Source organism: Pseudochaenichthys georgianus, chromosome 20, assembly GCF_902827115.2.
Source record: "Pseudochaenichthys georgianus chromosome 20, fPseGeo1.2, whole genome shotgun sequence".
Taxonomy (NCBI): domain Eukaryota; kingdom Metazoa; phylum Chordata; class Actinopteri; order Perciformes; family Channichthyidae; genus Pseudochaenichthys; species Pseudochaenichthys georgianus.
Window position 1 is genome coordinate 7,250,270 of NC_047522.1, and position 26,753 is coordinate 7,277,022.

A 26,753-nucleotide genomic window follows, 5' to 3' on the forward strand; every position below is an offset into this window, starting at 1 on the left:
GATAATCATTGATGTCACGAGATAACTTGTTGCTGCTGTTGCATTCCCTATGCCTTTAGTAATGCATTAAATCCATGGCAATCAGCTGGTATTTCCTTTTCCTTACCTTTGCATTCCAAGTTGTTGTGTCATAGACTGGACAGGAATAAGGTTTCACAATGGGCCCAGGTGCAGTGATAATACAAATTCCTCTCCAATATATTGACACATGAGAAGTTACAGAACAGGAAACACAATCACTGCAAGCGGACATAAGACAGTTAAGATGTAGCACAAAATAAAAAGAATGTATACATCTTCAATGTAGGTGCTCTATGTAAAATGAAATTCCATTCCCATTATAGCAACTATTCTTCCTGATATTCTTAACATTAATATTAGGATTTGTTTTGGTTCTTATTATAAATTGGCCATTATCTGCCTTTTAAAACCAGTTTTTCTTCATGGCAACAAATGATTGGGTATTGTATCCACTAATGCAGAGAATGGCATTACTTAAAACAGGGATAATCTCTCCTTTCAGTTAGCATTCCCACATTCCTCTGAAGGGGATTAATGGAATATGTTTTTAAGTACTCAATCCTTCATTAAGAATACACTGTTTAGGCATGTGTACATGCTTCAAAAGGCAACAGAAGATGTAAAAGAGGGAAAATTGCTTTGCTTCTCGTCGATAGTTGAATAAATCAAGTTGAGTCATCGCGAAAAAGGACAGCATGTCATGTTCTGAGCAGAAGCCCAAGGTTGAGACTCACATGGCAATAAAAGCCTTAGATAGAAATTGTACTGTGTCCTTTATGGATGTCTTATATTTAATATGTGTGGAAAAACACAGAGATACAGAGCAAGAACTTTATTAAAGCAAATACATTAAACATGTCTGTAAGACCTTTGTGATCAAAACATTTAAAAGATGGTTACATAAATAACCTTAACATTCAGCCATGTATACTTAGATTAAGCAACAAAAACATTTAAGTTTAAACAGCTAATTTACACAATTCCAGATTGATGTATTTCTAAACCAAATATTCAGTTTTTTGGTACAACAATGCACCGGTATTTGAAACTATAACAACTACAGGGTACATCTGCACAAATAAATATTAACGCCACATGTAAGCAGAAGCATGGAGATGCACAACAGATCCTGGGAGGTTTCTAACAAAGAAGATGGGTATAGTGGATGTAAAATCCTGCTTGCATCTGGATTTCTAAAGTAGAATAAGACACAAATTGTGCTCTTTGAACATTAGATTTGATGGCAGCATTTCCTGAACAAACTGCAATAGCAAAACAGACCATCACAAAGACTAGCGATTACTATAGTATTTTAATAGAGCAAATTGGTAAAAAATCATCATAGAGGAATGTTAATTGCAGTGTCGTTCTTCAGGCGCTGCAGCTCGGCACTCTGCTTCTCATTCTTCTCCTCTAGATAGTCAATGCGATCCAGCAGTATTTCAATATAGTCCTTCTTTCTTCCCCTGTATCTTTTGGCAGCATCCCTGTTCAAAGGGACACAGGCTCCTCATAATACTCACTGAAAACCCTGAATGTTCTTGTTTTTGCTGGTGGTGGCACATTGAATAATTCAGAGCCTGAAAACATTGACATCATCGTGTAAACACATTTTACAGCAAGGACAAGGAGCGTTTTGTTTGAGTGTGCATCTGTGTCTGTATAAGCAAAACCACAGTCCTCAAGACACCACCAAGAAGCAGACAAACACGATCAGAAATATCACTCGACTTTGTGTCGGTAAATATCTTTTAAGGAACTAAGTTCATCGATCAGAGTCTTGTTTTGATTTTCAAGCACGGCCACGCGATTTTCAAGGCATTTCACATATTCCTTCTTCTTTCGCCGACACTCCCGGGCGGCTTCCCTGGAAGCAACAACAACAGTAAACGTGAAAAAGACGCCATGACATCTTGGCTTCCCTCCAAGATACAACAGAGACGTCCTTCTAGCCAGGAATCAGTTTACACCAAGGAGAAAACATTCGAAAACTTACAAAAGGTTTCTTCAAGAGGGTACAGAAAGTTTGGTCAACAATAACTATGACCATGTATGGGATGCCTTCGGGATAGTACGAGAACCAATCAAAAGAGGAGAATGTCACAACAACAATAAAAAAAAGCATCCAAGAAGATTTACTAATGACGAATTATGGGATGGCAGGGAACATGCAAACAAGGAAGGTGTGAGTCATTGCCAATGGTGACACAAGGCTGTTTACAGAAAACACACAGTAAGCTCAAGGTTCGGACAGCGAGCAAAAAGCATGTTATAACACGAGGTAATCAATTTTGCAAACCAGCAAACAAGACTAACTGACTCACTTACAAACACAAGTCGGTCATCCAACTTTCTGTTTACTCCAAACATGCGTAACAGTGCAGATAATGGGGAGTCAGACAACTTAAGAGTTAGCAGCTAAACACCCAGGATGGAGGAGAATCATGCGGTGGAATGATGACAGGCTTGTGGATGGTATGATTACACGCAGTCATTTTCCTACGTTGTCATTTTGTATTTGCTAGGTGTTTGTGTATTACATGGTAGGCACAGCAGAAAGAGTGAATGGGGTCAAAGTGACGTGTCTAAGGCCAATATCAATATTCACATTTGAGTGTATTTTGAAATACATTTTGCAATACAGAAATCCATCTTGTTGTCAGTACTCACTGTTGGAAATCTGGAGCTTTGGAGGTGCTGGCACAGTTGGTGCATTACACCTGTTTCAGTATCTTTGCTAAACTAAGATTATCAGCTGTTGGCTGTAGCTTAATATGCAGTGTACTATAATGGAAGGGGGCATACATTTTTCTTCCTCTCACTCTGCGCGTGAAAGTTGATGCGTGCATTCCCCAACATTTTTGCCAATTGCATTGACATACATCTATGAGCGCTTTCACAAGGCATAGTCTCTTTGGCTTTTAACAAATCAGCAAAATGTATGCTATTGGTTTGTTTGGTATGTTTTTTACTTGGCGTAGTTTGGCTTCACAGTGCACAAATTAAGGTAGAACCAATAAATGGGTTGTGATGAAGAAGCGTTAACAAAAACCTTAACATGGAAGGGCAAATCCCTTCTCCTCCAGTTTAAAATGGGACTATATGGAGCATGTTGTGTATGTTCTCTTGGGCCCAGATGTCAAGTAAACATCAGATTTCTGCAGGAGTCCAAACCAGTCCTCTCTACTCATGTTAACCTGCCATTAATATCTGTCCATCACAAATGTCCAAGCAAGCAGCCACTAACCATTACGTTTTGGTTCACTTCCTGCATTTTGTTTGCTTTATGTTATGGACTGGTAGATTTGGTCGACACCAGAGTACGATTACTGCGTTAACAACTGCCCAATCAAATCGCTCCAGGGTCAAACCTTACTAGAATTTGATTAAAACATAAAAATGTAGCTTTTATTGGTCTCAACAAGTGCTGGAATCTCTCTAAGTCTACAGTAGTTTCATCTTAATCATGAGTTACGATATAGCCACTCAGTTATATTATACAGTTCATTTTGGCTGTTAATATCGCCATGGCTACTTTATCGATCAGTCAAATGTGGAGGATGATGAGTGTGAATGGTGCTATCTACCTGTTCTTCATCAAGCGCTGCTCTCTCTTTTGTGAGGGGTTCGCAGATTTCACGAACCCTTGAGTGCTGGTCTCGGCTCCCCCCTGTGGGAGGCTGGAGCCGGTGTTCTGCAACTGGCAGGCAGTCAAGTCACCTGAGGTGCCTGTGGAGACAGAAAAACAATATGTCAGTCAATAGGATTGGGTTGCACCAGTTATTCGTATATCCATTTCATGGCTTGGGTGGAAATATCCTTCCCAAATAACTATGTTTCAAAGACAAAAAAAACCTGAGAAATGTCTTAGCTTGAAGCAACTTCTGTAATTGGTTTCTTAATAAAACAATAATTCCCAATGGTGCATTTCAATATATAACAGGTAGGTCTTTATAGAATAACGAGCTGTTACAGAACTGCAAAATAGATCAATAACCAACTATGATTATCGATCAATCGGTTTGAGTAATTCCTAAAGAACAAAGTGGTAAATTCTCTGATTTCAGCTTCTCCAATGTTCTTGTTTCTTCACTCTATGACAGTAAACTCATTCAATTCAAACATTTGAGGACTTCATCCTGGGCTTTTTAACACACTGATTGACTTTTTTCACCATTTGCTGACATTTTATAGATCTAAAACTGAATCAATCGATCAATGAAACAATCAACAGATTAATCAATACAATCGTTAGTTGCAACACCGATAATAAATTAAAGGAAACCATGAATCTCTATGTTAAGTTCAAATGTACTCGGTAAGACATATCTGATGTATGTCTATTATTTTCAGTCACATTTAAAATAGATCCTCCGACAAATCAAAAATGTTCACTCATTTTGTTTTTCCAAACTAGAACCTCTTCAGCATTTTCGTGATTTCAAAAGTTGTATTTATCACATGTATGTTGAGTATGTGATAAATGGATATAATAAGAGACTATAAGTGACTGAATTCCACATTTCATATAAAATGGAAGTTTGTCGCTGAAAAAGAAACACACCATTCTTATCTTCTTCTGTTCATTGTACGCTCAGTGCCTGTAGAATTCCCTGCAGCCCTTATCGCGTAAAATACTAATAATGAATTATTTGAAATGTTGGAATGACACAAGGAACTGCATATAATCACAGCGTGGCTGGTGACTGACGTCAAGTATATCTCAAACGCTGGTTCACATTTAAATATGGCTGCTGGGGGCCTGTTCCAGGAAAAGCAGTGACGTCAGTTACTGCTGCTATGTGCTCTGAGTGGGCCGAGACATTCACAGAGAGAGGGAGAGAAACAGGGAGAGAGAAACAGGGAGAGAGAGCATGAATGTGGAGAGAAGCAAGCCCTGTGAAAATATTTCTTATCAGGGGAGCTTGTTTTGTTGCTGACTGGGGAAAATCAGACTTATATTTAAACATTCCTTTTCTACTGTTTAAGAGGAGCCTATTTAAAGTGTTATGTAAAAAAATATTGAACTTTCTAATAGTGGGTTGAAGAAAAAAATGCTAAAATATATAAACAAATGCCCCATTGCAATATCACAATAACCATAACCTGGACTTTTTTGTTCAATTCCAAAACTGACACATTACCTGTGAATTCTGCCAGTTGACATTACTAACAACTTGCTATATTTTGAGATATTCCTCAATGAGTATCTTGACTAAAAAGTAGTGCAAAAAAAGCCCTATGATTTAGATTTGCCAGTAAAAGAGAAAGCAAACCTACCTGTTTCTGTCTCATCCCCAGTTACAGCCATCATGTATATCTTCCTGCAGACAAACTGCCTCCTTCTGAGTGTTCCCTCTGACTGAAATGTTACCACAGCCAACTGCGAGGCTATGTGTGCAATTTACAACTAGAGGCATTGACATCACCATGACATCACTGGCCTCCTGATGTCAACAGTATAGTTTGCTCCCCCCCCCCCCAGCACAACACTGAGCACTGCAGCTTGTTGAACATGGATAGTCAGACTTTTAAATCTCAAACCTTTTTTTACTGTAAGAACATATAGTGTGGGCAGGAAATAACATGTATTCTTTTTGCTGTTATCCAGGTTAAGCCAGGTTGCTCATAATCGCTCAGATGATTCATTTCATAGCTAAGGGGGCTGGCTCCCTCTGCAGGCATTACAGAGGGAAATAGAGGACCCAACATATTTTAAGGAAATATGACAACATCCTATGTTTTGGAATAATGTTTGTTTTGGAATTTTCCGAGATACCATTTAAGGAGAATGTGAAACAGTGATTGAAGACCTTTTAAGAGACTTAACTTAAGTATTAGCTGCAATACCACACTTTTAAATACTAGAAGTACAGTTAAGTATTAGGGCTCAAATGGACTTAAAAATTAAAAGTGCTCAGCGCTTGTTTGTTTTGGTCTGTTGTAACAATTCCCTTTGACATTTACAGAGATGATGATCATTTGTTTGCTACCCATCCTCTTTTTTGAGTAGCAGCAGTCTGGAAATCTTGAGCTACCTGACAATTTGTACTCAAACTCCTCCTCCTTACTATTTTCCTGCTGGCCATAAAATGTGTTCTTGGAGTACTCAAGCATCCTTGGTGTGTTTGTGTTGCTCTTGGCCGCAGATGGCAGGCTCTCCATCCCATGAAGCGGAAATGTGACTTGATCTCCTTGAGAAAATCCAACTGGGAAGACACAAAAAGTAAGGTTATCAATGATCTAATAATGGATCAGGTTTTCTTTTTGACACAACAAAAATGGGATAATGGCAACCATAACCTTTCTCCTCACTTTAATTATACAAACACTAGAATACACATGGTTAACAAGAGTTAAGTGGTAGTGAGGAAAAACCGTAATCTCTCTGGCAATTCAGCGGCTCCCGGTAGTATTGGAAGGTACTGGATTGAGTGTGTGGTATTTGTGCGCTGGGCATGGCCACAAACAGCCGGTCCTGTGTCGTCTCTTGATAGAAATTGATGGGAGTTCCTTGGTAATATCCAGCTGGGAGGGCAACAATTGTGAAAATGCTTAGTAAATAATCATAGATTACAAAATGTACAGTAACTCTGTGATTAAATCAAACCTACTTTCTTAATGTAACAATAAATGAATGTGTATCAAGCCTAAATAAACAAATTATGAACAAATGAAAGGTGTGAGGACTACATCACCATTGCAAAAACTGCTTAACAACTTTAGCTGAGTCGGGTCAAATGTGCTTTTCAGACATTAAAGAGTACAGATCTGTTTAAATGTTTTTTATGTCATAATTGTAGCAGTTTTTGTAGCAGTATAGAGCTTAGCAATATGGTACATTTAGCTAAATACATAACATAAAAACCTGTTTTCAGTTATGCTTACAGAGCTGGTTGTAGTTGGTGTTCTGGTATTTGGGTGTAGGATGAAAAGGCATGGTTGCACCTGGCTGATATGTCCCTTCATTTTTCACTTTGTTCATTCTGACAGGTAATGACTGGTGCTGCTGATCAGGGTGTTCACTGTGATACCTTGGGGATTAGAGAAGGTCAGAGACAGGGTTTTCATGTGTACAGTAAGACAAATCAATAAATGTTGCTTCTGGGCTGTCAATATCTATTAATAAAAGTCCATCTTATCTTATCTGCTATGCCACATCTTAATCATTATGTCTAAGAGGTCTATCCTTCTATTTTATGTTAGTCAAATACTAGTTTGATTGTTTACACATAATGTTGTGGATCAGTATCCCATTTTGAGTCAGTATGTTCTCTGTCTTAAATAGTTAAAAAAGGATGAGAGGGGGATTTAGTTTGCAATCAGCCAGTACTGATCATCATCAGTATCATACATTGAATTTGTTATGGGGCTGTTAACATTGAATTTGTCATATACTGTTTGAGGAAAGTGCACTGGCTTTGAATGGCTCTCTCTGCTGGTTCAGTCAAGTAACTGGCTAATAAATATTGTCTTTCTTGTTTATGAGAAGGTGAAAAACATTAAAGGTTCATATTACAACGGCAACCATTGTTTATTGATGCAAATATTGCTATAAAATAATGAATACAACAATCACATAAATAATGGATGAAATTGTTCACACAATCTAAAACGGATATTTTATCTATTTTCCTCTTTAATTTAGCTAGCTGCTGTTTAATTCTTAATACTGTCATATCTAACGTTAGCTAACTAGCATTTAATAACTAGTTGATAAAAAGTTGACTTTCTTTATCGACATACAGTACTTACATTATATGACGGTGAACCTGTTGTATGTACCTGATGAGCTTGAACCACGATCACAACAAAACGAAGCTTTATCTATAAAATACTTATATATTGCTGAAAAAAGTTATGTGTTGTAAAACTTAGCATTATTTGAAATGTTAGCTAACTTCACGGAACGTCAGGCAGTTTTTTTGGCGTTTCTGATTGGTGGGTTTTCCTTCTATTATTACTATTACACTGATACAATGCATTCACAGAGATTGTTCAGCTCATATGGTTAAAAATGGCTTTCAATAAAGTCTATGCTTTCAACATGCTTTCAACACTCCACAGACCATTATTTGCAAATGTTGTTTGTGATATTTATTTTCCAAATGTCATGTTTGAATACATTTATGTGGGAGAATTATTTTACAGTTAATATCAGTGTGCATGGAAAACTTCAACAGCTGCCTGGAAAACAGCTGTAACGTAGTTAATGAGATATATGCGAAGTTTATAACTTACGCTGAGGCAAACACACTTAACGTTACCCTTTCTTATAACAACTGAGATACAATACATTATAACTTAAAGAATCCCTGTGGTTATATTTGTAATACTCAAGTCCTAAGAGGATTCCGTAGTTTTAGGCGATACCATGATGATAGGTGTTCTTATGGATTGTATCCCTTTGTGTTTGATGCTATTCGTATCAGTGTGTAAATATATATAATTTTTTATTTCAAATATAAACAATCTCAAAGACACGTTACCATGGTAAAAAGCAAAAAATCGTAACGAACAATTACGCTTGTTCATAATACACCCCCGTCGAATACAATGGTATAATCTCAGAGGTAGGGAAGACCTGTAAGTGAGACAAATCAAGCCTGTGACAGCGGAGAAACTTGAGTTTTATAACAAATAAATACTAAACAGAGGTACGTATTATTCAGAAGTCAACGCTTGACCTCTTTCAGATGTTTCGTTTCACAACAGCAACATGTTTTCCTGAGCTGTCAGTACAAATGTGGGGTAATTGCAGAGAAGATGAGCATTTGCTAGCGATAGCTGAGCTAGCTGTTGCTAGCTTTCTGCTAGCTGACTAACAGCTAGCTGCTAGCCGATCCATCAGAACTGCTGGGACTTGAGCAGGAAGAAGTAGCATGCGAGCTAGAAGCTAACTAGCCTTTTAGCTAGCTATCCTATTTTGGGATTGGCATTCCGCTAGCTAGTAACCTTTACTTGGCTGCCTTTATCATGACTGCAAGATGGCTGTTTATTTAGTAATATTATAACTATCTTTTGATAGACGGATATCAGTTTACGTGAATTGGATAGCAAGAAAAACTATGATGATGTTGCAATGTTTTCACTGACGTGAAATCAACTGGTATGAATGACGAGAAACAACACAGGGCCTAGTTTCCCCAACTTCCAGGTTATCTTTGATTTGTCTTTGGCACATACAGTAGTTTATATATTATACATGCGCAAGTGTCGTCTGGTAAGTTACGAAGCTACTAAAATGTTGTGTTTTCTTTCACTATTGTTGAACGTTAGTATTACTTCCATGAACTTGGAACACAATGTTTATCTCATCTGTTGCTATCATAGAAGTAGCTGTTTTGTAGCAGACTATCATTAGACTCATTTCTGTTGACATGCATGTTCAATTTGCCCTATATTCTATCATCTGTGTTATGTAATTACTCTTGATTAAATACATTTTTATGACCTGTTATCTTTAGAAATGACAATTAATTATTAAATATTCAAATATTTAGTGTAATGAGCTTAATAAAATGAATTGAAAAGTGTGCCCAACATTATGTTCATTTTGTCACGTTGCTAAGGATACATTTGTTTTACTTTCAGTTGCTGCCTGGTTTATTCCTAAAGTAAAAATCTATTCATTTAGAGAACATTAATATACTATAATAAACTGCGTGAAGGGAAAGATAACATTACATTAACATTGTAAAACTGGAAGAGTCTACAAATGTATGTGTTCAGTTTTAATTTATTTACTGACTTCTGCATTCTTGTTTCTCTTTTCTTTCTATCAGGGGTCAAAGAGTAGCGTTACAATGTCCTTAAAGCCGCGGGTGGTGGATTTTGACGAGACATGGAACAAGCTACTGACGACAATCAAGGCTGTGGTGATGCTTGACTATGTGGAGAGAACCACGTGGAATGATCGATTCTCGTATCCTATGCAAACTTGCTCCAGATTTATATTAGTACAAGATTACAAAGATGTCTGCAAAGTTTTAGAATAGTGTTTATGGACATGAAGTCAAAGATTTGGTTAATTTAGTTTTTATAAATTAGCCAATTTTCTTTTTTATAAAATCTGTAATAGTTTATAGTTGATACTGTATGCTGTAAGTGTTAAACAAGATGTTTCTTTAGACAGAGGCAAAGCAACTATTCATTTATTATAGCAAAATCTATATCTGGTACATCTTTGTTAACTATATTTGCATCTATTCATAATGAAACCATGATATCGAAACTAAGTTATTATCCTTCATTCGGGGACCAGTGACATTTATGCCTTGTGCGTTGCATACCCAGAGCCTTTGGGTGAGAGATTATACACAGAGACCAAGGTGTTTCTTGAGAATCATGTTCGGCAGTTGTACAAGGTAAGCATTCTCAAGAGCTTTTTAACAGCTGGCAAAGAAAACCCTTCTGCTAGCATTTTATTTCTGTGTTGCGCATCTTTATATAACGCATGTACATTTTGTGTGTGTGCATTTTAGAAAGTCCTGGAATCAGAGGAGAAGGTGTTAGTGATGTACCACAGATACTGGGACGAGTACAGCAAAGGAGCTGACTACATGGACTGCTTGTACAGGTAACATTGCTGCCTTTCATTTTCTTTGTTTATAATTGACTGTATTTCATATCATCGAGTCAGTATGCTAACACGCCGTTAAGAGATGTCCTTTCTTCTTCTCCATCTTAATTATAATTTGTTGTATCTTCAAGGTTTTCCAATTGGAGATTAAGCAAACATTTTTGTGTCAATGTCCTTCGGTGCAGAGTGTACTCATTCATCCACAAGCTAGCATAACGTTTTTGTACACTTTAAATATTACCTCAAGTTCGAAGTGCCATTGTGCATTTGATGTGTCCTTATCCATTCTAAATCAATACTCCCTCAGATCTATTTTTATGAACTTCCCACCAGACCGTCTGTGCATACATATGCCTTTGTAATTAATTTTGTCCCTGTGAGTGAGTGAGAGAGAGAGAGAGAGAGAGAGGCTCTTGGCTTTAGTGGTGAATGTGTTCAGTTCTTAATATAGAAGAGGGTCACCTAATATCCTCACCTGAAGTCTGGGAAACATACAAGCCTGCTTTCAACCTCAAATTATCCTGTAATCGAGGTTAGATTAAAGTGCCAACTGAATCAAAACAAACACCTGAAATTATAATTCTGCTTCTTAGGTTTGATGGTTAGTATTACTCAACACTAGCAGTTGTATTAGCAGTCGTATAACCCTTGATGCTGGTGTTTTATACTTGACTGTTGGAAGAAAATCAGGCTAAGGGTGATTGCTGTGCTGGGTTAGCGGCTAACCCTAACTGAGGCACAGCTGTGAAAACTTCACATCATTTAAGGTGGACTGAATTAAACATCATGGATCTGCGTTATGAAAGCTATCAAAAACTGTGTCAGCCTGTGTGGTAGCCTTCCTTCTGCTAACTTGCGTCCTTTATGAAATTTCGAAACAATACTGGTGTATGTATTTCAACATCATAGTATCTGTGATTAGTGACACCAGAATTAAATGAATCTTTCTCATTTCCTACTACCATGTGCAGACAGAAACCCAACTTTTACTCCGTTGTCACAGAAGACTTTTTGACTCTTCACACAGGTGTAAATTATGAGCCATTGTTAGTGTAATGAACTACACCTGAGCTTTTCCTCCTGTAAGTCAAAGTGTCTGACTAACAATGACTTTTATGTAAGTCTGCTGTTTTGTTCTGGGCAGGTAGGGCACCCTGATATTATCACAGCTTTTTGCCACAAAGTGCTGCCTACAGAGGGTTAATAAGGAGCGAGACACAACCACAAATGTGTGGGCTGTAAAACCCAAACAATGTGTTAAAATACTCTGTAGAGCTGCAGACTTGGTTTATTTTAGTACTTCGATCCTTTCACATAAGACAATTGTAATATGCTTCATAGTTAATAATATGTCAAACCTATTGATTCCTGGTAAAATTATCTGAATAATATCAAGCTGTTTTCTTTCACTAACATATCAATGTATAACCTATGTTCTGGCTAGTTAATGGACTCAGGTTAAAAACAAGAATTCAACCCAGCTGTTACACAGTGTATCTATGACTATAGGGATTCTGTGTCACTGAAACCATGAAGTTGGCAGAAAGGAATGCTACATCCATAAACTGCAGTGGATTGGTTTATTGCTTGTTACACAAAATGAAACCACTTATACTCTGTACAGAACATTGCCCCTAAAAGTAGCGGCCCTTTTAGCTGTCTTAAAGGCTTAAAGGCATTGCATTTTCTTAAACAAAAGTCAAGGTCTTATTGGTATTTAATACATTTAAATTGGGTTTTATTCATATTTTTTTCTGACATTGCAAATTATGTATATTGTTTACATTTGAATAATTTACCAAAGGTTTCACTTATGTTGATCCGGATAATGGGAAAAACTCCCTTAAAACTGGTCTTGGTGTGGTGTTAAAAAGCCTTAACTATAACTTTCATTAAAGGTCCCATGTCATGGCCATTTCTACTGATCATAATTCCATTGTTGAGGTCTACTAGAATAGATTTATATTGTGCAATTTTCCAAACTCACATAGGTTTGCCCGGCAGTGGCTCAGTCAGTAAGGGCTTGGACTGGGAGCTGTAGGGTCGCCGGTTCAAGTCCCTGACCAGACCTTAAAAAATATGGAGTGTGGACTGCTACTTGGAGAGGTTCTGCCGTGGTGCCCTTGAGCAAAGCACCGGACACCCCCCTTCCCCCCTCGCTGTACACTAGCTGCCCACTAGCTGCCCACTGCTCCTAGTACTAGACTCCTGGTACTAGGATGGGTTAAATACAGAGGCCAAATTTCACTGTGTGCTCTGCATGTGTGACCATTAAAACAGGGTTTCATCCCTCCCAATTAAATTCTGTTTCTCATACAGCATCTCTGTATAGTATGTGCATTCACTCTCTGTCCTACACGGCTTGTTGGAGCTCCCCCCCCTCCCTATGAGCCCACTGTGCTCTGATTGGTCAGCTCGCTCACTCTGTTCTGATGAGTCTACCACCGTTACAGCGGAACATCAGTGATTATGTGTCACAATGGCGTTGGCAACCAGAAAATGACACCAGTAATAACAAACAGGTGAGAATGCTGCGTGGGGTCTGGGTGGCGTGTTGGCGGGACGTTGCGCGGCTCGCTGCTGCGAGGAGCGGACAGTGTGAGCTGGGTTCATTTCCTGCTTGCTGCGTGGGGTCTGCGAGACATCACGAATGGACGCAGGAAGGGGGGGGTGGGTGCTGGGGGTGCTGCAGCACCCCCATCTGCGAGGCTCCCCCGCACCCCCAAACGCGGCGCACCTACAGTGTAGCCGCTGAGAGTGTGTGTGTGTGTGTGTGTGTGTGTGTGTGTGTGTGTGTGTGTGTGTGTGTGTGTGTGTGTGTGTGTGTGTGTGTGTGTGTGTGTGTGTGTGTGTGTGTGTGTGTGTGTGTGTGTGTGTGTGTGTGTGTGTGTGTGTGTGTGTGTGTGTGTGTGTGTGTGTGTGTGTGTGTGTGTGTGTGTGTGTGTGTGTGTGTGTGTGTGTGTGTGTGTGTGTGTGTGTGTGTGTGTGTGTGTGTGTGTGTGTGTGTGTGTGTGTGTGTGTAGCTCCACGGATTGGTCCATTTGGGTATGGGCATGTCACCATACCCAGGAAGTAAACAATGTAAAAAGAGAAATCTCCAACGAGGCGTTCTGGGGCAGCATAGACAGGTCTTTTCTGTGTTAGAGTTGTACTCGCTACAGGGTGTACTTTGAGGGTTTGTGACTCTGCAGACCGTTTACATGCATAAAAACCTTCATAACACACAAGGGGACGGGTAATAACCGGAAAAGCATGACATGGGACCTTTAAACTGTAGGAACCCTGGAAAAACTGGCATTTCCCATTTGATATTCACAAATTATTTTATGTGTCACTTCATGAGTGTCAGCAGGTGGTATAAGTTTCTCCTGAAATGATTCTCAAACATCTGATATTTTAACATGTTGACCTCCCCCCCATTCTGTTCAGGTATCTCAACACTCAGTTCATCAAGAAGAACAAACTAACAGAAGCAGACCTACAGTACGGCTACGGGGGGGTGGACATGAACGAGCCGCTCATGGAGATTGGAGAGGTACTGACTGTTTCTTGTACTGGTATACAAAAAAATCCACTTTATTAAGAGATTAGTGTGATTCAACTTCTATGAGTCCAGTGCTCATGTCAAGATTTTAACTTTCATTCGATGACCTACTCGTATATCTGTTTACACTTTTGTTAACTGCTGTCTTTTCATTTGTCGTTGCAGTTGGCGCTAGATATGTGGAGGAAGCTAATGATCGAGCCCCTTGAGGCTGTCCTGATCAGGATGTTGCTGAATGAAATCAAAAAGTATGTTTTTCACACTAACTGAACCACAAGAGTGCTTTTTGTTGTCTAAGATGAATGTTTCAGGCTTTCAGCAATGTTGGAGAAAACAGGGATAGCCTATTACGTCATGATACTCTAGAATTAATATTTTTACAATGCCAGATTTCCATTCTTTCTCACTGTTTATGACTGGATGTGTAGCCGTCTTTAACCTACACCCAACAGGTTTTCCAACATTTCTAATAATTTCAGTGATCACAATAAAACCACAAAACAAACATCGAATTTAGCTCTAATTCTATTCTCATTTTACAGTGATCGTTGTGGTGAGAACCCCAACCAGAAGGTAATCCACGGGGTCATCAACTCCTTTGTTCATGTTGAACAGTACAAGAAGAAGTTTCCACTAAAGGTAAGACAACAAATAATGACACACAGTATTAAAAAAAATCTGCATTTTTATATCAAATAATTTATACGTAGATGTCTTGCAAAAACTGTTTTGTTGTGCTGCTAAATCTCTTTTTTATATATTTGTGTGTACAGTAGACTCATGTAAGACCATGTTTTGTATACATGTACAGTAAATTCTATGCGCGCCACATTCTCCTACTGTATTCACAGTTTTATCAGGAAATATTCGAGGGGCCATTTCTGTCAAAAACGGGAGAGTACTACAAACAAGAAGCCTCCAATCTACTGCAAGAATCCAACTGCTCACAGTACATGGAGAAGGTAGGATTGATGGAAAGATAATGCAAGTATGTGGATGCTGGGGGAGGGGCAAGGAATGCAGTTGGGTTGTCACTTTGTTTATTGTGAGCGTGGGATGTTTGGAGATGTGTCTGTCCCGGGGTTATTAAAATCACCTGCACTTGTTAATCATTTCGTTTCAGCAGCTAAATTATAGTCTCTACAACACTAGGTATCTTCAAGCTGCCATCTGAGCCTCTGAGCTGCTGTATCACAGTTATACCCTTATTATAAAGCTGATGGTGTTCTGTATAAAGTCAAAGACGCAGCTTGATTTGAGGATGACTAACCCTGCATCTTGTGTTCACCAGCATCCATCACATCCATTTATACTCAACCCGGGCCTGTGTGTGTTTGAACTGTCAGGTCATGTCTGTCTGGTGACATAAGAGCTTAAATCTGAGTATTATCTCCACCATTAACTCACCACCCCTGAGCAAATTCAGCTGCCATGACCTCTCCATCGCTCTCCTCTCTAACGCTTATTCATTTATTCCCGCAATAATCAGATTTATCCCTCAAGCCTGTAAACAGGATCATCATTAAAGCTTATCCAGGCATTGGCGCATTATGTGATACTCCTGTAATGAGCAGCACTGTATTACAGTACAGTGCACACAATTTCATTTTAAGACTGTTTTTATTATATCATTTAAAAGTTGTCCGATGTTATCATGTTAAACTTTCTTTCTATATTAATAATTGGATATTTTTGCCAAATTTCAAGACACATTGATATGAACATTGAATTTGTTGGATTTCTGTTGGATTTGAGAAACTGAACCTATTCTCTTTCTCCTTTCGATCTATTTTTCCTCAAGGTTTTGGGCCGGTTGAAAGACGAAGAGATGAGATGTCGGAAGTACCTGCACCCCAGCTCCTATGCCAAAGTCATCCATGAATGCCAGCAGAGGATGGTGGCCGATCACCTGCAGTTCCTGCACGGGGAGTGCCAGAGCATCATCCGGCAGGAGAAGAGAGAAGGTCAGTCCGGGTTAGGAAAATTACAGTCACACATTGAGTTGCAGCATTGGAATTAAACTTTATGTGTTGTTTTGTGTAGACATGGCCAACATGTACACCCTGCTGCGGGCCGTGGCCAGCGGGCTGCCCCACATGATCCAGGAGCTGCAGGTCCACATCCACAACGAGGGCATCCGAGGCACCAGTAACCTCTCTCAGGAAAACGTTAGTACCACATACCTGCAAATGCAGAATAGTGGGTTTTCAAGATGCCGTTCTTTTTTGGAAAATAACTGTGGAAGCTTTAAAAGGAAAAAAAAAGTTACAAGTTCAATTATGGCTTTTTTCTTGTTCAGTGTTGTGGATAGAATTGTTTGTTTTTTGAAGTAATATCGATACAACCATTTAATTTATAGCATAGAGACCTGGAAAAAATGCTTTTTTTTGTCCGTGTGGTCCCAGTACGGTAAAATAGATAGACTGAGATCGATTATTTCATCTGCTCTAAAAAAAGTAATTTTAGTGTGTAAACTTGAAGATTTGTCTTTTGATACAACTTTTCTTTTTTGTTCTCTCTCTTTTCTGACCTCTCTAGATGCCAACCCTGTTTGTGGAGTCAGTGCTGGAGGTCCACAGTAAATTCGTTCAACTCATAAACACAGTTCTAAATGGAGATCAGCACTTCATGAGTGCACTCGATAAGGTAATAAACCCCAGACTCTAAACTCCCAGAATAGCTTCCGCCTTATTAAACATATTTATTGCAGTTGCTAGATATCAAAACTGAGTTACTCTTTTTTTACGGCAAACAGCAGTTATGTGTTAATTCTATGTACAATTAGGTGCATGTTTAAAGGGAACATGTGTCACTTTGTGTCACCATGGTAAATGAAGACAATTTCAAGCAATAATTCCTCAGTGTATGCTATATTGTCGGAGAAAGTTCTCCTGTCGAAAGTTCTCCTGTCGAAAGTTCTCCTGTCGAAAGTTCTCCTGTCGAAAGTTCTCCTGTCGAAAGTTCTCCTGTCGAAAGTGCCTACATTTCCCAGAATGCATTGAGTTTCTGAAGCCCAGGGTCCCCTTTAAAAGCTTCATCCATGATCAACTATTGTATTGAACGTGTTTATTGGATTTCTCGTCCTCAGGCTTTGACGTCTGTGGTGAACTTCAGAGAGCCCAAGTCCATCTGTAAAGCCCCTGAACTGGTGGGTGCACACACACACACACACACACACACACACACACACACACACACACACACACACACACACACACACACACACACACACACAGGCGTACACACTGTATTATACACACTGCCTTGACCAGGTCATGTCCCCTCCCTGTGTCTTTGTGCAGCTGGCGAAATACTGCGACAACCTCCTGAAGAAGTCTGCGAAGGGAATGACGGAGAACGAGGTGGAGGACAAGCTGACGAGCTTCATCACAGTGTTCAAGTACATAGACGACAAGGACATCTTTCAAAAGGTGAGCACAATTCCTCTTATGCTGGAAAATAAGAAAAGCACATTATTTTTCTTTCGAAAACCTTGTGACATTCAGATGAACTACAGCGCTCTGATGTAATGATTTTCTTCGTTTTCCACAGTTTTACGCCAGAATGCTAGCAAAGCGGTTAATACACGGTTTATCATTGTCAATGGACTCTGAAGAAGCCATGATCAACAAACTAAAGGTAAATGCAAAAACTAAATATTAAGACTTATTTTTTTTCTGACTGTGCTCTGCTCACACACATCCTCTCTCCTCTTTATCCCTACAGCAAGCCTGTGGCTACGAGTTCACGAGCAAACTGCACAGAATGTACACCGACATGAGCGTGAGCGCCGACCTCAACAACAAGTTCAACAATTTCATCAAGACACAGGAGACGGTGGTGGACCTGGGCATCAGCTTCCAGATCTATGTATTACAGGTGAGGAGGACTCACTCCTATTCACAATCATGGGATTAACATCTAAGAGAGTCATTGACATGGTTAGATATATAATTAAGACTTCAAAATGTGTAATGTTGTGATAAATGCTATCTGATTTCAGGCTGGAGCATGGCCCCTCACACACGTCCCCTCCTCCACATTCGCCATCCCTCAAGAACTAGAGAAGAGTGTGCAGATGGTGAGTTTGAAGCTCAGATTGATTGTCAGTTTTTAGTTCCAATTAAATAAAGGAGCAGATGAAATAATACATTCTGTCTTTATCTTCTTTTACAGTTTGAGTTGTTCTATAATCAGCACTTCAGTGGGAGGAAGCTGACCTGGCTGCACTATCTCTGCACAGGTAACGCACACATACACCATTTAAAGCTAACTTTTGCTAGATTTTAATATAAAAGTGCATATATATGAGCAAATATATGAAGATCCCTGAATTTGAATGGGATAATTCTATTCTTGAAAAACATGTAGTTGTTTCGATCGTATGTTTCATCCGCATTTGCTCATCTCAGGTGAGGTGAAGATGAACTACCTGTCCAAGCCCTACGTTGCCATGGTGACCACCTACCAGATGGCTGTGCTGCTGGCCTTCAACAACAGCCTGACGGTGACCTACAAGGAGCTGCAGGACGGAACCCAGATGAACGAGAAGGAGCTCCAGAAGACCATCAGGTCCCTGCTTGACGTCAAGATGCTCAACCACGACTCACAAAAGGTCCGAGTGCAATTTGATGCACATCCCATAACCAGGGATGGTGTTTGTCGTTACCGATGGTACCACATTTTGTGTGAAGTCCTTATAGATTTGAATAAATAAATAATTTCCTCTTTGCTTACAGGAGGAGATTGAAACCGAGTCCACGTTTTCATTAAATATGAGCTTCACCAGTAAAAGGACAAAGTTCAAGATCACAACATCAATGCAGAAAGACACACCACAGGTCAGACAAATGGTTATCCTTCATTCTAAATATGCTTTGCTGTAATCCTGTCCTGTTATGTTGATCATTCTAACAACATTATATCTGTCTGATCTTTAGGAGATGGAGCAAACGAGGAGCGCTGTAGACGAGGACCGCAAAATGTATTTACAAGCTGCTATAGTCAGAATCATGAAAGCTCGAAAGGTGCTCCGACACAACGCCCTCATCCAGGAGGTGGGTGGAAGTTCTCTTCATACAAAATCCTAATATTTGTGTTTACAGTATCTTTCTTTTAGCTTTTGGTTATTAAACAAGTTACACTAAGCCTGCACATATTCACAGATTCACTAAACAAATACAGTATTGTAGTCCAACATATTATATATACTTACAGTACATGCACACACAAAGAGATCATAATATAGATATAATTTAGAAAAACATTTACATAACACATTTCAAAATCATGTATCTATAGCAGTATGTTGCAACCCTGTTTTTAACATTACAAAAACTGTCCAATCACATTTTTCTAAATGTCTCTGTGCGCAGGTCATCAATCAGTCCAAAGCCAGGTTCAACCCAAGTATCAGCATGATCAAGAAGTGCATCGAGGTGCTCATCGACAAGCAGTACATCGAGCGAAGCCAGACCTCGGCAGACGAGTACAGCTACGTGGCGTAGAGGGAGCGCTTCCACACAAACACTTGCCTGTGTGACTGACCGGCAGATGCAGGTTTAAAACGCAAAATTAATAACAAAACAGACTCATTCATCCATTTAGGTTTTGGACTGTAGCTGTCTGCTGTGATTATGTGCGGTGACTAAAAAGCAGGACTGGTGCCTCCATCTTTGAACACGAGAAAAGGTCATCGAGTCACGTTCGGACAGCCAGCTAACACAACCACCCTCAAGACCCTCCTCCAAACCCGCCCACCTTCTGATTTTAAGCTGTTTACAACATCACCAGTGCCGCGCACCTGTGCGTCAAACGACAAAAAGAAAATGCCTATCGCTGTTTGAGAGGAAAGAGATGATCAACATACTAGACGACCGAAAATAAGGGAAAAAAAGAAACCCGGAGGAAGAGTTGTGACATCAATGAGACTTTGTTGGCTACACATTAGAAAAAACATGCTTTCTTTTCTCACGTTTGCAGTTGTGTGTTTATTTTATTTTTTTCTTTGTTAAATGTACTGAAGTTAGGAAAACATATTGTAATAAAACTGGTATACTGACTATTGTATCTACTTTCAAATGTAAAGAAAAAATGAGGTGACAAACATGATCCTGCTGCTTGTCAAATAAATGAATAAAAACACTGAAAGGTTTTATGTAAACATTTGTCAAGTGTATCCATATGTCATTCATTTCTGGTGGTGTTTGTCAATGTGTGCTGTGAATGTGATACTGGCATTTTAGCAGCACCAGGCTTTTCCTGTGAAGCTGCTTCAGGGAGTGATGTTCCTTTTGATTAATCAAATGTAAGAAAATAATTGACTTTACTGCAGTCCCGACTAGGGAAGAAGATGAGAAGTCACTGTGGCTCCGGTCTGTTTGGTGAAAACAAAGGAGCTCATTGAAACTCCTAACAACAATGGAGATGTTATGCATTTGCTTTGAGAATACCAAGCAGTGGAATGCTTTTCATATGCAAACAGCAGTTTGCTCAAGAACATCCAGCAATAAATCTGTTTACAAGGAACTACTAAACTACAACCGAACCCAGCACAGTTGTTTGTGTCCCAGAGAAGAGGCTTTTTTAATTGCAGCCACTTTTCCCAGCATTCATCTCTTCAATGTGCATAGTACAGTACTGTCATTAGAAGATGCTCAGCTATTAGCGTAACGTATTCGTGTAAATGACTGCTAAATAAAAGTGCGTCACGACTACGTCAGCACGTGCGGAGTAAGCCAGCTGTTGAGCTGACAGCTGTCCATGGTGCTGACGCAGCCGAAAGGCAGTCAGTAAAGCTTTTTATCAGGAAAGAATAATAAACAATAATTAATAACACAAACCATTGTTTTGTTATCCACAGTACTAGAAGGTAGCTTTATGAATTATGGCTTACATGTGTTGCATATTTGCTATATGAAATATATTAATATTTTGTCAATTCAAATATGGAAATGTAAAAATACATCCTTGTCTATGTTTGTCTTAATTTATATTGTTTTAATATGGCTGAAATGGGCGGCAGGACCTCGTGGCGCAACGGTAGCGCGTCTGACTCCAGATCAGAAGGTTGCGTGTTCAAATCACGTCGAGGTCAGTCCTTTTCATCCACAGTATCCTGAATGTAAGGACCACCAGATTGATCCTGATAAGGCAGTGCAACAAGAACTTAGATACTCGCAGTAACATAAAAGCATATCAAAAGATCGTATGATGTACATTCTCAAAGGGTTTTTAATTGAAATAATTTAATAGCTTACTTATTTTTTAGTCTGTCATAATGTCATTTGAATTAGGTTGCATATCATATTACGTGTTGACATTAACAATGCATCTAACAAAGCACAGGATCTGATCTATAGATGTACAGAAACTGAACATGCCAGAGAATGTGATTGTCATGTCTCAGTTTTTATGAATAAAGGACAGTTCCTCTGACCCTGACGTGATTTGAACACGCAGCCTTCTGATCTGGAGTCAGACGCGCTACCGTTGCGCCACAAGGTCATACAAAGTTGTATATTTGGTGTCCTGGGAAAGTCACAGTTGTTAAAGTTAGAGCACTGCACAATCCACACTGACTCTGTGACATGAGTGTGAGTGTGAAGAATGATGAGATAAAAAAAGCAAAAGGCAAACAGCATACAGGTATGGCAGGATGTATCCACTACAAGGCCCCAGGTTTTGTATTTGGGAATGTGTTTTTGATGCATTATCGTTATCCTTTCCTATGTTAATAAATCTAACTATCTGTCTGATCATTAGGAGATGGAGCAGATGAGGAGCACATGTATTTACAAGCAGCTATAGTGAGAATCATGAAGGCCCAACACTACCGCTCATCCGGGAGGTAGGTGGATGTTCTCACCATTCAAAACTTTTGATTGATTTCTTAATATTTAGGTTGCATGATACAACATGAAGTGTAGGATTTACTACATGTTTTTTCCAATGCATCCAACAAAGCACGTAACCTGTCAGATATACATGTATTTTCTGCATCTGATCATAGCTGGAAGGGACCAGACTGTCATTGTCACATCTCACAAATTAAAGGTTATTTCCATTGACCCTGACGTGATTTGAACACGCAGCCTTCTGATCTGGAGTCAGACACGCTACCGTTGCGCCACAAGGTCATACAAAGCTTATTTTTTGGTCTCTTGTGAAACTCACAGTTGTTAGTTTAGAGCAAAAATATGCATTCATGTACGGAAGGATGTATCCACTACAAGGCCCAAGGTTTTATATTTGCCTGTTTGTGAATATTTAGTAAAATGTCAGATTATTGCCACTAAAATCAGCCTTAAATCAATTAAGTATCATTTTGAAGTACTTAAAGCAAAAGTTGAAATTTGTAGATTTCTTTAAATAATCAGAATCACAGAATCCAACATTTAGCATTTTCATCAGGCTATACGGAACGCATAGAAACACTTCTGCAAAACGCATAGTTATATATAGAGTCTTAGATTTCAGTTGGGATTATTTATATAATACGTAGAGATCAAATATCATATGCAAACCTATAAATTTTCATGTTAATCACACTTGTTGTTGGGCTACATGGGTGATCAAAAAGTTGCAATACAGAAAGTGTATGCAAAACAGCAGCAGGCAGAGTTTGCAAATCCAGGAAATCAGAGAGCTAACAACATTCTGTGTGTTCACAGTGTACTCGAGGCCCAATCCCCATAAACACTGCAATTACAGGCTTTACACTTAATCCAAACAAAGAAGATTCCTGGAGAGAAGACAAGGTGTATTACTTTGAAGAGCCTGCAGAGGGGGCACATTTACCGTACGGTTCAGCAGTGAAACTACTTTAAAAGACCCTGATGTTTATGTTGAGGGTTAGTAGCTTAAGGTCTTAGTCAAATGTTCTGCATAACATAGGGTTATATATTGCTTTGAGCTATAAGCAATGTAATATCAATTGAAGGTGCTTTGGTAGTAGTTGCTAATGTGTGTTATCAGGGAAACTTTTCAGGAGAAAATACATGCCTTAGCTTGCATCAGACTGCAATGATGGCAGAAATGTGATTTAAGTAATGTTAGACACTGTTTACTGTGAGTTTTATCACACATCTGTAGTGTTTTAGGCTGTCTTTCAAGTCAATTGGCATGAACTGAAGCCAACATAAACTAATAACTGCATCTTCATGTGCAGACTCACATGGAGCCGTCTGCTGAGGAGTTGTGCAACAATTAAACAATGACTGATGCAATAATGGTGAGGAGATAGAAAACAAAACACTGGATTTAGCCTTCTCAGAAGCATCAAATCATGATTTGACAGACATGGCTAGTTTGCAAAGTGGGAAAACAACTTAAAAACACACTAACATTAGTTAAAAGATGGGAAAAAATGTAATGGATACAGTGGGATTGAGTAGTTTGTCTTAATCTGTAGGTTTATTTTTGCAATGTAATGTTAATTTAACACAGTATCATGCTCCTGAAAACCAAAATCAACCTGCTTTTCCTTCAAAGACAAAAAGTACCGTTAATGTATTTGATGATAAAACCTGGCCTTAAAAAGGATAATTAAAGTGAACAGTAATTCTGATTTCAGGCTGTGATGATGACTTAGATGATATCTCTATTATTAGTCAAAGTTCTGTGCAACTACTACTACTCTTATTTGTACTTTATGTTCTCTCTTGTACATTTCCTTGACATGCAGGTTATTGCATCACATGAAGCAGGTAATGGGGAGGAGCCATGATACACAATACATGTGACTGTCCTTAAAAAGAATATCTTCCTCTCAGTTTATAGCCAAGTCCCCACATTCACTCATTTTACATTTATCAATAAAAGGTGGAAGGTGGAGTTAGAAGGCCCTGATAGAGGTAGAGGAAGGATGTAGTAAATTACACCTCTGTGTGTACATTGTGATAGCTGAATGTTTTGGTGGTGATGATGATGGAGTGATGTGTCTGGAATGTTCTCCATCACTCTCAGGATCAGGTTGGAGCATGTATGCTGAGGAAGTCACACCCTCACTGTCAGCTGACAAATACAGCATACAAACACACACACATGCACACAGAAACGCATTGTTTACTTTATGTGCTGATGCTTTCCTCTCTGCATAGGACAATTCTGTAAATATGGAGAAGATGAAGTTAGGTATCGCTCAATACTAAGATGATATTTGCCACTGTGTAGGTATTAAATAAAACTTCCACAAAACGTCAATCACATTGTATGTTAAAATACTCCAAGGAATGGACAAATAGTTCTGTTTATTGTAAAACTCTTAGAAAACGATTTCCACCTAGTGTTATAAAGTAAGTAATTGTTTGAGCCAATAACAAGGCTCACACTACTACCATGGCATGGTGCAATTTCTTTTTGGATCAAAAAGTTACTAGGAATGTAAGTTACTTTCCTTGTTACATTTCTGTAATTCCTTCAACCAGTAAACAGGCTCACATCTTTGCCATGACATACTTCACTTAATTTCAGATCTGCTTATCATTTCCTAACAACTGCAGAGAAAATCACATGGCTCTTCTTTTACCTCTCTTTCATCCAGTACTATGAATTACATATTTAAATTCAAAACAACCTTCACAGCGGGTCCTGGGCCCCAGTGAAGCTCTTCATTTCCACCATTGTCTCCTCCTCCATGCATTCCTGATGTGCAGTGGACAAACTACAATGCAGGCCCGGGAATCATTTAACCGTAGCAGTTTCGGATAAATAACTGAATTGTTAATTTAGGAAACTTATTATTTTCCTATATAAGAAACTCTCAAATATATCAGATTCATTCAGCAACTGGTATCTTACCATTTATTTGAGTTAACATAAAAAACACTGAGGGTTTGTGTGTTGGTTTTAACAAAAATCACACATTGATAGTAATATGAATATAAAATGGCAGTCACCAGGAGTGAAGTATGATATCACTGGTAAGCCTCAAAAAGAGGAACTCTTTCAACCTGATATACTGTATGTGTCACTGGTGTCACTCCATGTTGACAACCCCTCCCTTCCCTTGCACATTTGTATCATACTCCCTCTACTGACAAAAATAAGAAAAACACTCACCATAAAGAGCAAAAATGGAGATTTTGATGACCTAAAAGGATATTTATTCACCTTTGCCTTCCTGGGGTAATACACCAATAAATTCCTATTGCTTGACCCTGACGTGATTTGAACACGCAACCTTCTGATCTGGAGTCAGACGCGCTACCGTTGCGCCACAGAGTCAGGATGATGGACGAAGTGGCATTTTGCATCCAATTTTTGTATCCAGCAGTGACTCCTGGGATAACAAATCAATATGAAGATACATCATTAGGTTATATGTGTTAGCTTGAGAGCAAGAAGCGAGGGTATTAATGCAGACAGATTTTGAGCAGTGATAATATAGTTTTGAAAAGAGGTTGTCCCTATTGCACTGGTGTTCATGTTCACTCAATTGGACTACATGAGAACATAAAGAGCAAGAGCTGCAGGGAATGAGTGAAGCGCAGAAAGGTTGCAGCTTTTATCCGTGAATTGGGTCATATTGTAGATCCAGCCTTAGGCTTATCTCTGCTTTTGCACTGCAGTTCAATAATTTAGTCATAACAGTAATATATGCTTTGCTATCAGTGGCATAAGTGCAGGTCTCAGCAGCTTCATCTGAGAATATGACTCCTATAACTTATTCTGCTAGAGAGTTAAGCTCATTTGCTCTGTCTCATTCATTCAAACTCAACATCAGTGTGTATGTCCAACACCCAGGCAGCACAGATAGATCAAAACGAAGTGTGGTAACAACAAGCGTAATACTTGTTGCAATAGATCTGCAGTAATTGCTCTGAGTTGGAGCCCAAAGGTTTTCCAATATTTACCTAACCATAAACTCACAGATCTCCATCTGATAAGATAGTGTTTGACACCACAGGAATCACAAATGAAATGCTTTTATAAAAGGTAGATATAAGCATCAGGACTGAATCTGTCTTTTATAGTGTCATATGCTTTGATAGTAGGCTATACCAACTAAGCATGCAACTTGCCCAAGGGCCCCGGTCCCTTACAGATCCCAATGACCCCAGGTTGGAATTTTTTTCTAAAACATGATTTCAAACTCACTGTAATATAGCAACGCAAAGGAACACTACTAACACTACTTGTCTTTTTGGCACAACATGGGTTGGAGAAATGTGTGTTAGGGGACCCTTTTGCAGGTTAATCCAGCCCTAGCCACATTAATTTTTAAGGACCCCATAAAGTTGCATTCTCTGGCTCTCACATATGAATTAAAGTCACCAACACAACTAGAAATAAAAAGGTGGTTTAATGCAGTCACAGTGGCTATTAATCATGAAATCAACAACAATATGTTCCTAATCTCTCTATTGTATACGATTTCCATATTATACCAGTGGGAAGAAAATATTGCAAATCCAAGTGTTACGCAACCGTCTATGATAAGAAAGCAAGTAATTGGACTTTCGATGGGTTTGCCTCCAACCTGCATTGTGTTGGCTGCTGCTGGAAACATTCTTAGCCTGCTCTGACATGTGGGCGCGCGCTCGGAGTGTCAGTGCAGTGGTGCGCTCTGGCTGGATTGTTGGGAACTTTGTGCAAGTGAGTCAA

At 39.1% G+C, this 26,753-nt stretch overlaps 2 protein-coding genes and 4 non-coding genes across 9 annotated transcripts; 2 read left to right on the plus strand and 4 right to left on the minus strand.

Moving 5' to 3' along the window:
• Window positions 1-838: 838 nt before the first annotated feature.
• LOC117465521 (cyclic AMP-dependent transcription factor ATF-1-like) lies at window positions 839-8,420 on the minus strand. 3 transcript variants are annotated; one of them, XM_034108359.2, is made up of 6 exons: window positions 8,263-8,420; window positions 6,910-7,055; window positions 6,400-6,549; window positions 6,093-6,230; window positions 3,609-3,750; window positions 839-1,508 (listed from the first exon to the last, which is right to left on the minus strand). In XM_034108359.2, the coding sequence occupies exons 2-6, from the start codon at window positions 7,004-7,006 to the stop codon at window positions 1,361-1,363; spliced, it is 675 nt and encodes a 224-aa protein (XP_033964250.1). In that variant the 5' UTR covers window positions 7,007-7,055; window positions 8,263-8,420; the 3' UTR covers window positions 839-1,360. The 3 variants fall into 3 exon arrangements, with proteins under 3 accessions (XP_033964250.1, XP_033964247.1, XP_033964248.1); XM_034108356.2 differs by lacking the exon at window positions 8,263-8,420 and adding an exon at window positions 7,777-7,961; XM_034108357.2 differs by lacking the exons at window positions 839-1,508; window positions 8,263-8,420 and adding exons at window positions 1,740-1,888; window positions 7,777-8,206.
• Window positions 8,421-8,568: 148 nt separating this feature from the next.
• cul2 (cullin 2) lies at window positions 8,569-20,297 on the plus strand. 2 transcript variants are annotated; one of them, XM_034108910.2, is made up of 21 exons: window positions 8,569-8,678; window positions 9,807-9,946; window positions 10,286-10,388; window positions 10,506-10,600; window positions 14,033-14,138; window positions 14,313-14,395; window positions 14,690-14,786; window positions 14,999-15,109; window positions 15,949-16,111; window positions 16,191-16,315; window positions 16,686-16,793; window positions 17,236-17,295; window positions 17,450-17,578; window positions 17,700-17,786; window positions 17,874-18,026; window positions 18,151-18,228; window positions 18,324-18,390; window positions 18,560-18,762; window positions 18,887-18,988; window positions 19,088-19,204; window positions 19,523-20,297. In XM_034108910.2, exons 2-21 carry the CDS (start codon window positions 9,828-9,830, stop codon window positions 19,652-19,654), a joined length of 2,238 nt encoding a protein of 745 aa, XP_033964801.1. In that variant the 5' UTR covers window positions 8,569-8,678; window positions 9,807-9,827; the 3' UTR covers window positions 19,655-20,297. The 2 variants fall into 2 exon arrangements, with proteins under 2 accessions (XP_033964801.1, XP_071063035.1); XM_071206934.1 differs by having other exon boundaries at window positions 14,690-14,785; window positions 14,989-15,109.
• An 874-nt stretch (window positions 20,298-21,171) lies between these two features.
• Window positions 21,172-21,243, plus strand: trnaw-cca (transfer RNA tryptophan (anticodon CCA)). Its single transcript has one exon. It is a non-coding gene; the product is annotated as a tRNA-Trp (tRNA).
• Window positions 21,244-21,581: 338 nt separating this feature from the next.
• Window positions 21,582-21,653, minus strand: trnaw-cca (transfer RNA tryptophan (anticodon CCA)). Its single transcript has one exon. It is a non-coding gene; the product is annotated as a tRNA-Trp (tRNA).
• Window positions 21,654-22,213: 560 nt separating this feature from the next.
• On the minus strand, window positions 22,214-22,285 carry trnaw-cca (transfer RNA tryptophan (anticodon CCA)). Its single transcript has one exon. It is a non-coding gene; the product is annotated as a tRNA-Trp (tRNA).
• Window positions 22,286-25,301: 3,016 nt separating this feature from the next.
• Window positions 25,302-25,373, minus strand: trnaw-cca (transfer RNA tryptophan (anticodon CCA)). Its single transcript has one exon. It is a non-coding gene; the product is annotated as a tRNA-Trp (tRNA).
• Between the last annotated feature and the right edge of the window lie 1,380 nt (window positions 25,374-26,753).

What these genes read in the sequence shown, in the direction of transcription:
- LOC117465521 (XM_034108356.2), bottom strand. An exon ending in CACCAACTACAACCAGCTCT is followed by an intron (nt 6,550 to 6,909) that starts GTAAGCATAACT and finishes TTGCCCTCCCAG; the next exon opens with CTGGATATTACCAAGGAACT. An exon ending in GAATTGCCAGAGAGATTACG is followed by an intron (nt 6,231 to 6,399) that starts GTTTTTCCTCAC and finishes GTGTCTTCCCAG; the next exon opens with TTGGATTTTCTCAAGGAGAT.
- cul2 (XM_071206934.1), top strand. Translation starts at nt 9,828, where the DNA reads ATGTCCTTAAAGCCGCGGGTGGTGGATTTTGACGAGACATGGAACAAG. An exon ending in ATGTTCGGCAGTTGTACAAG is followed by an intron (nt 10,389 to 10,505) that starts GTAAGCATTCTC and finishes TGTGCATTTTAG; the next exon opens with AAAGTCCTGGAATCAGAGGA. An exon ending in CGCTCATGGAGATTGGAGAG is followed by an intron (nt 14,139 to 14,312) that starts GTACTGACTGTT and finishes TTGTCGTTGCAG; the next exon opens with TTGGCGCTAGATATGTGGAG.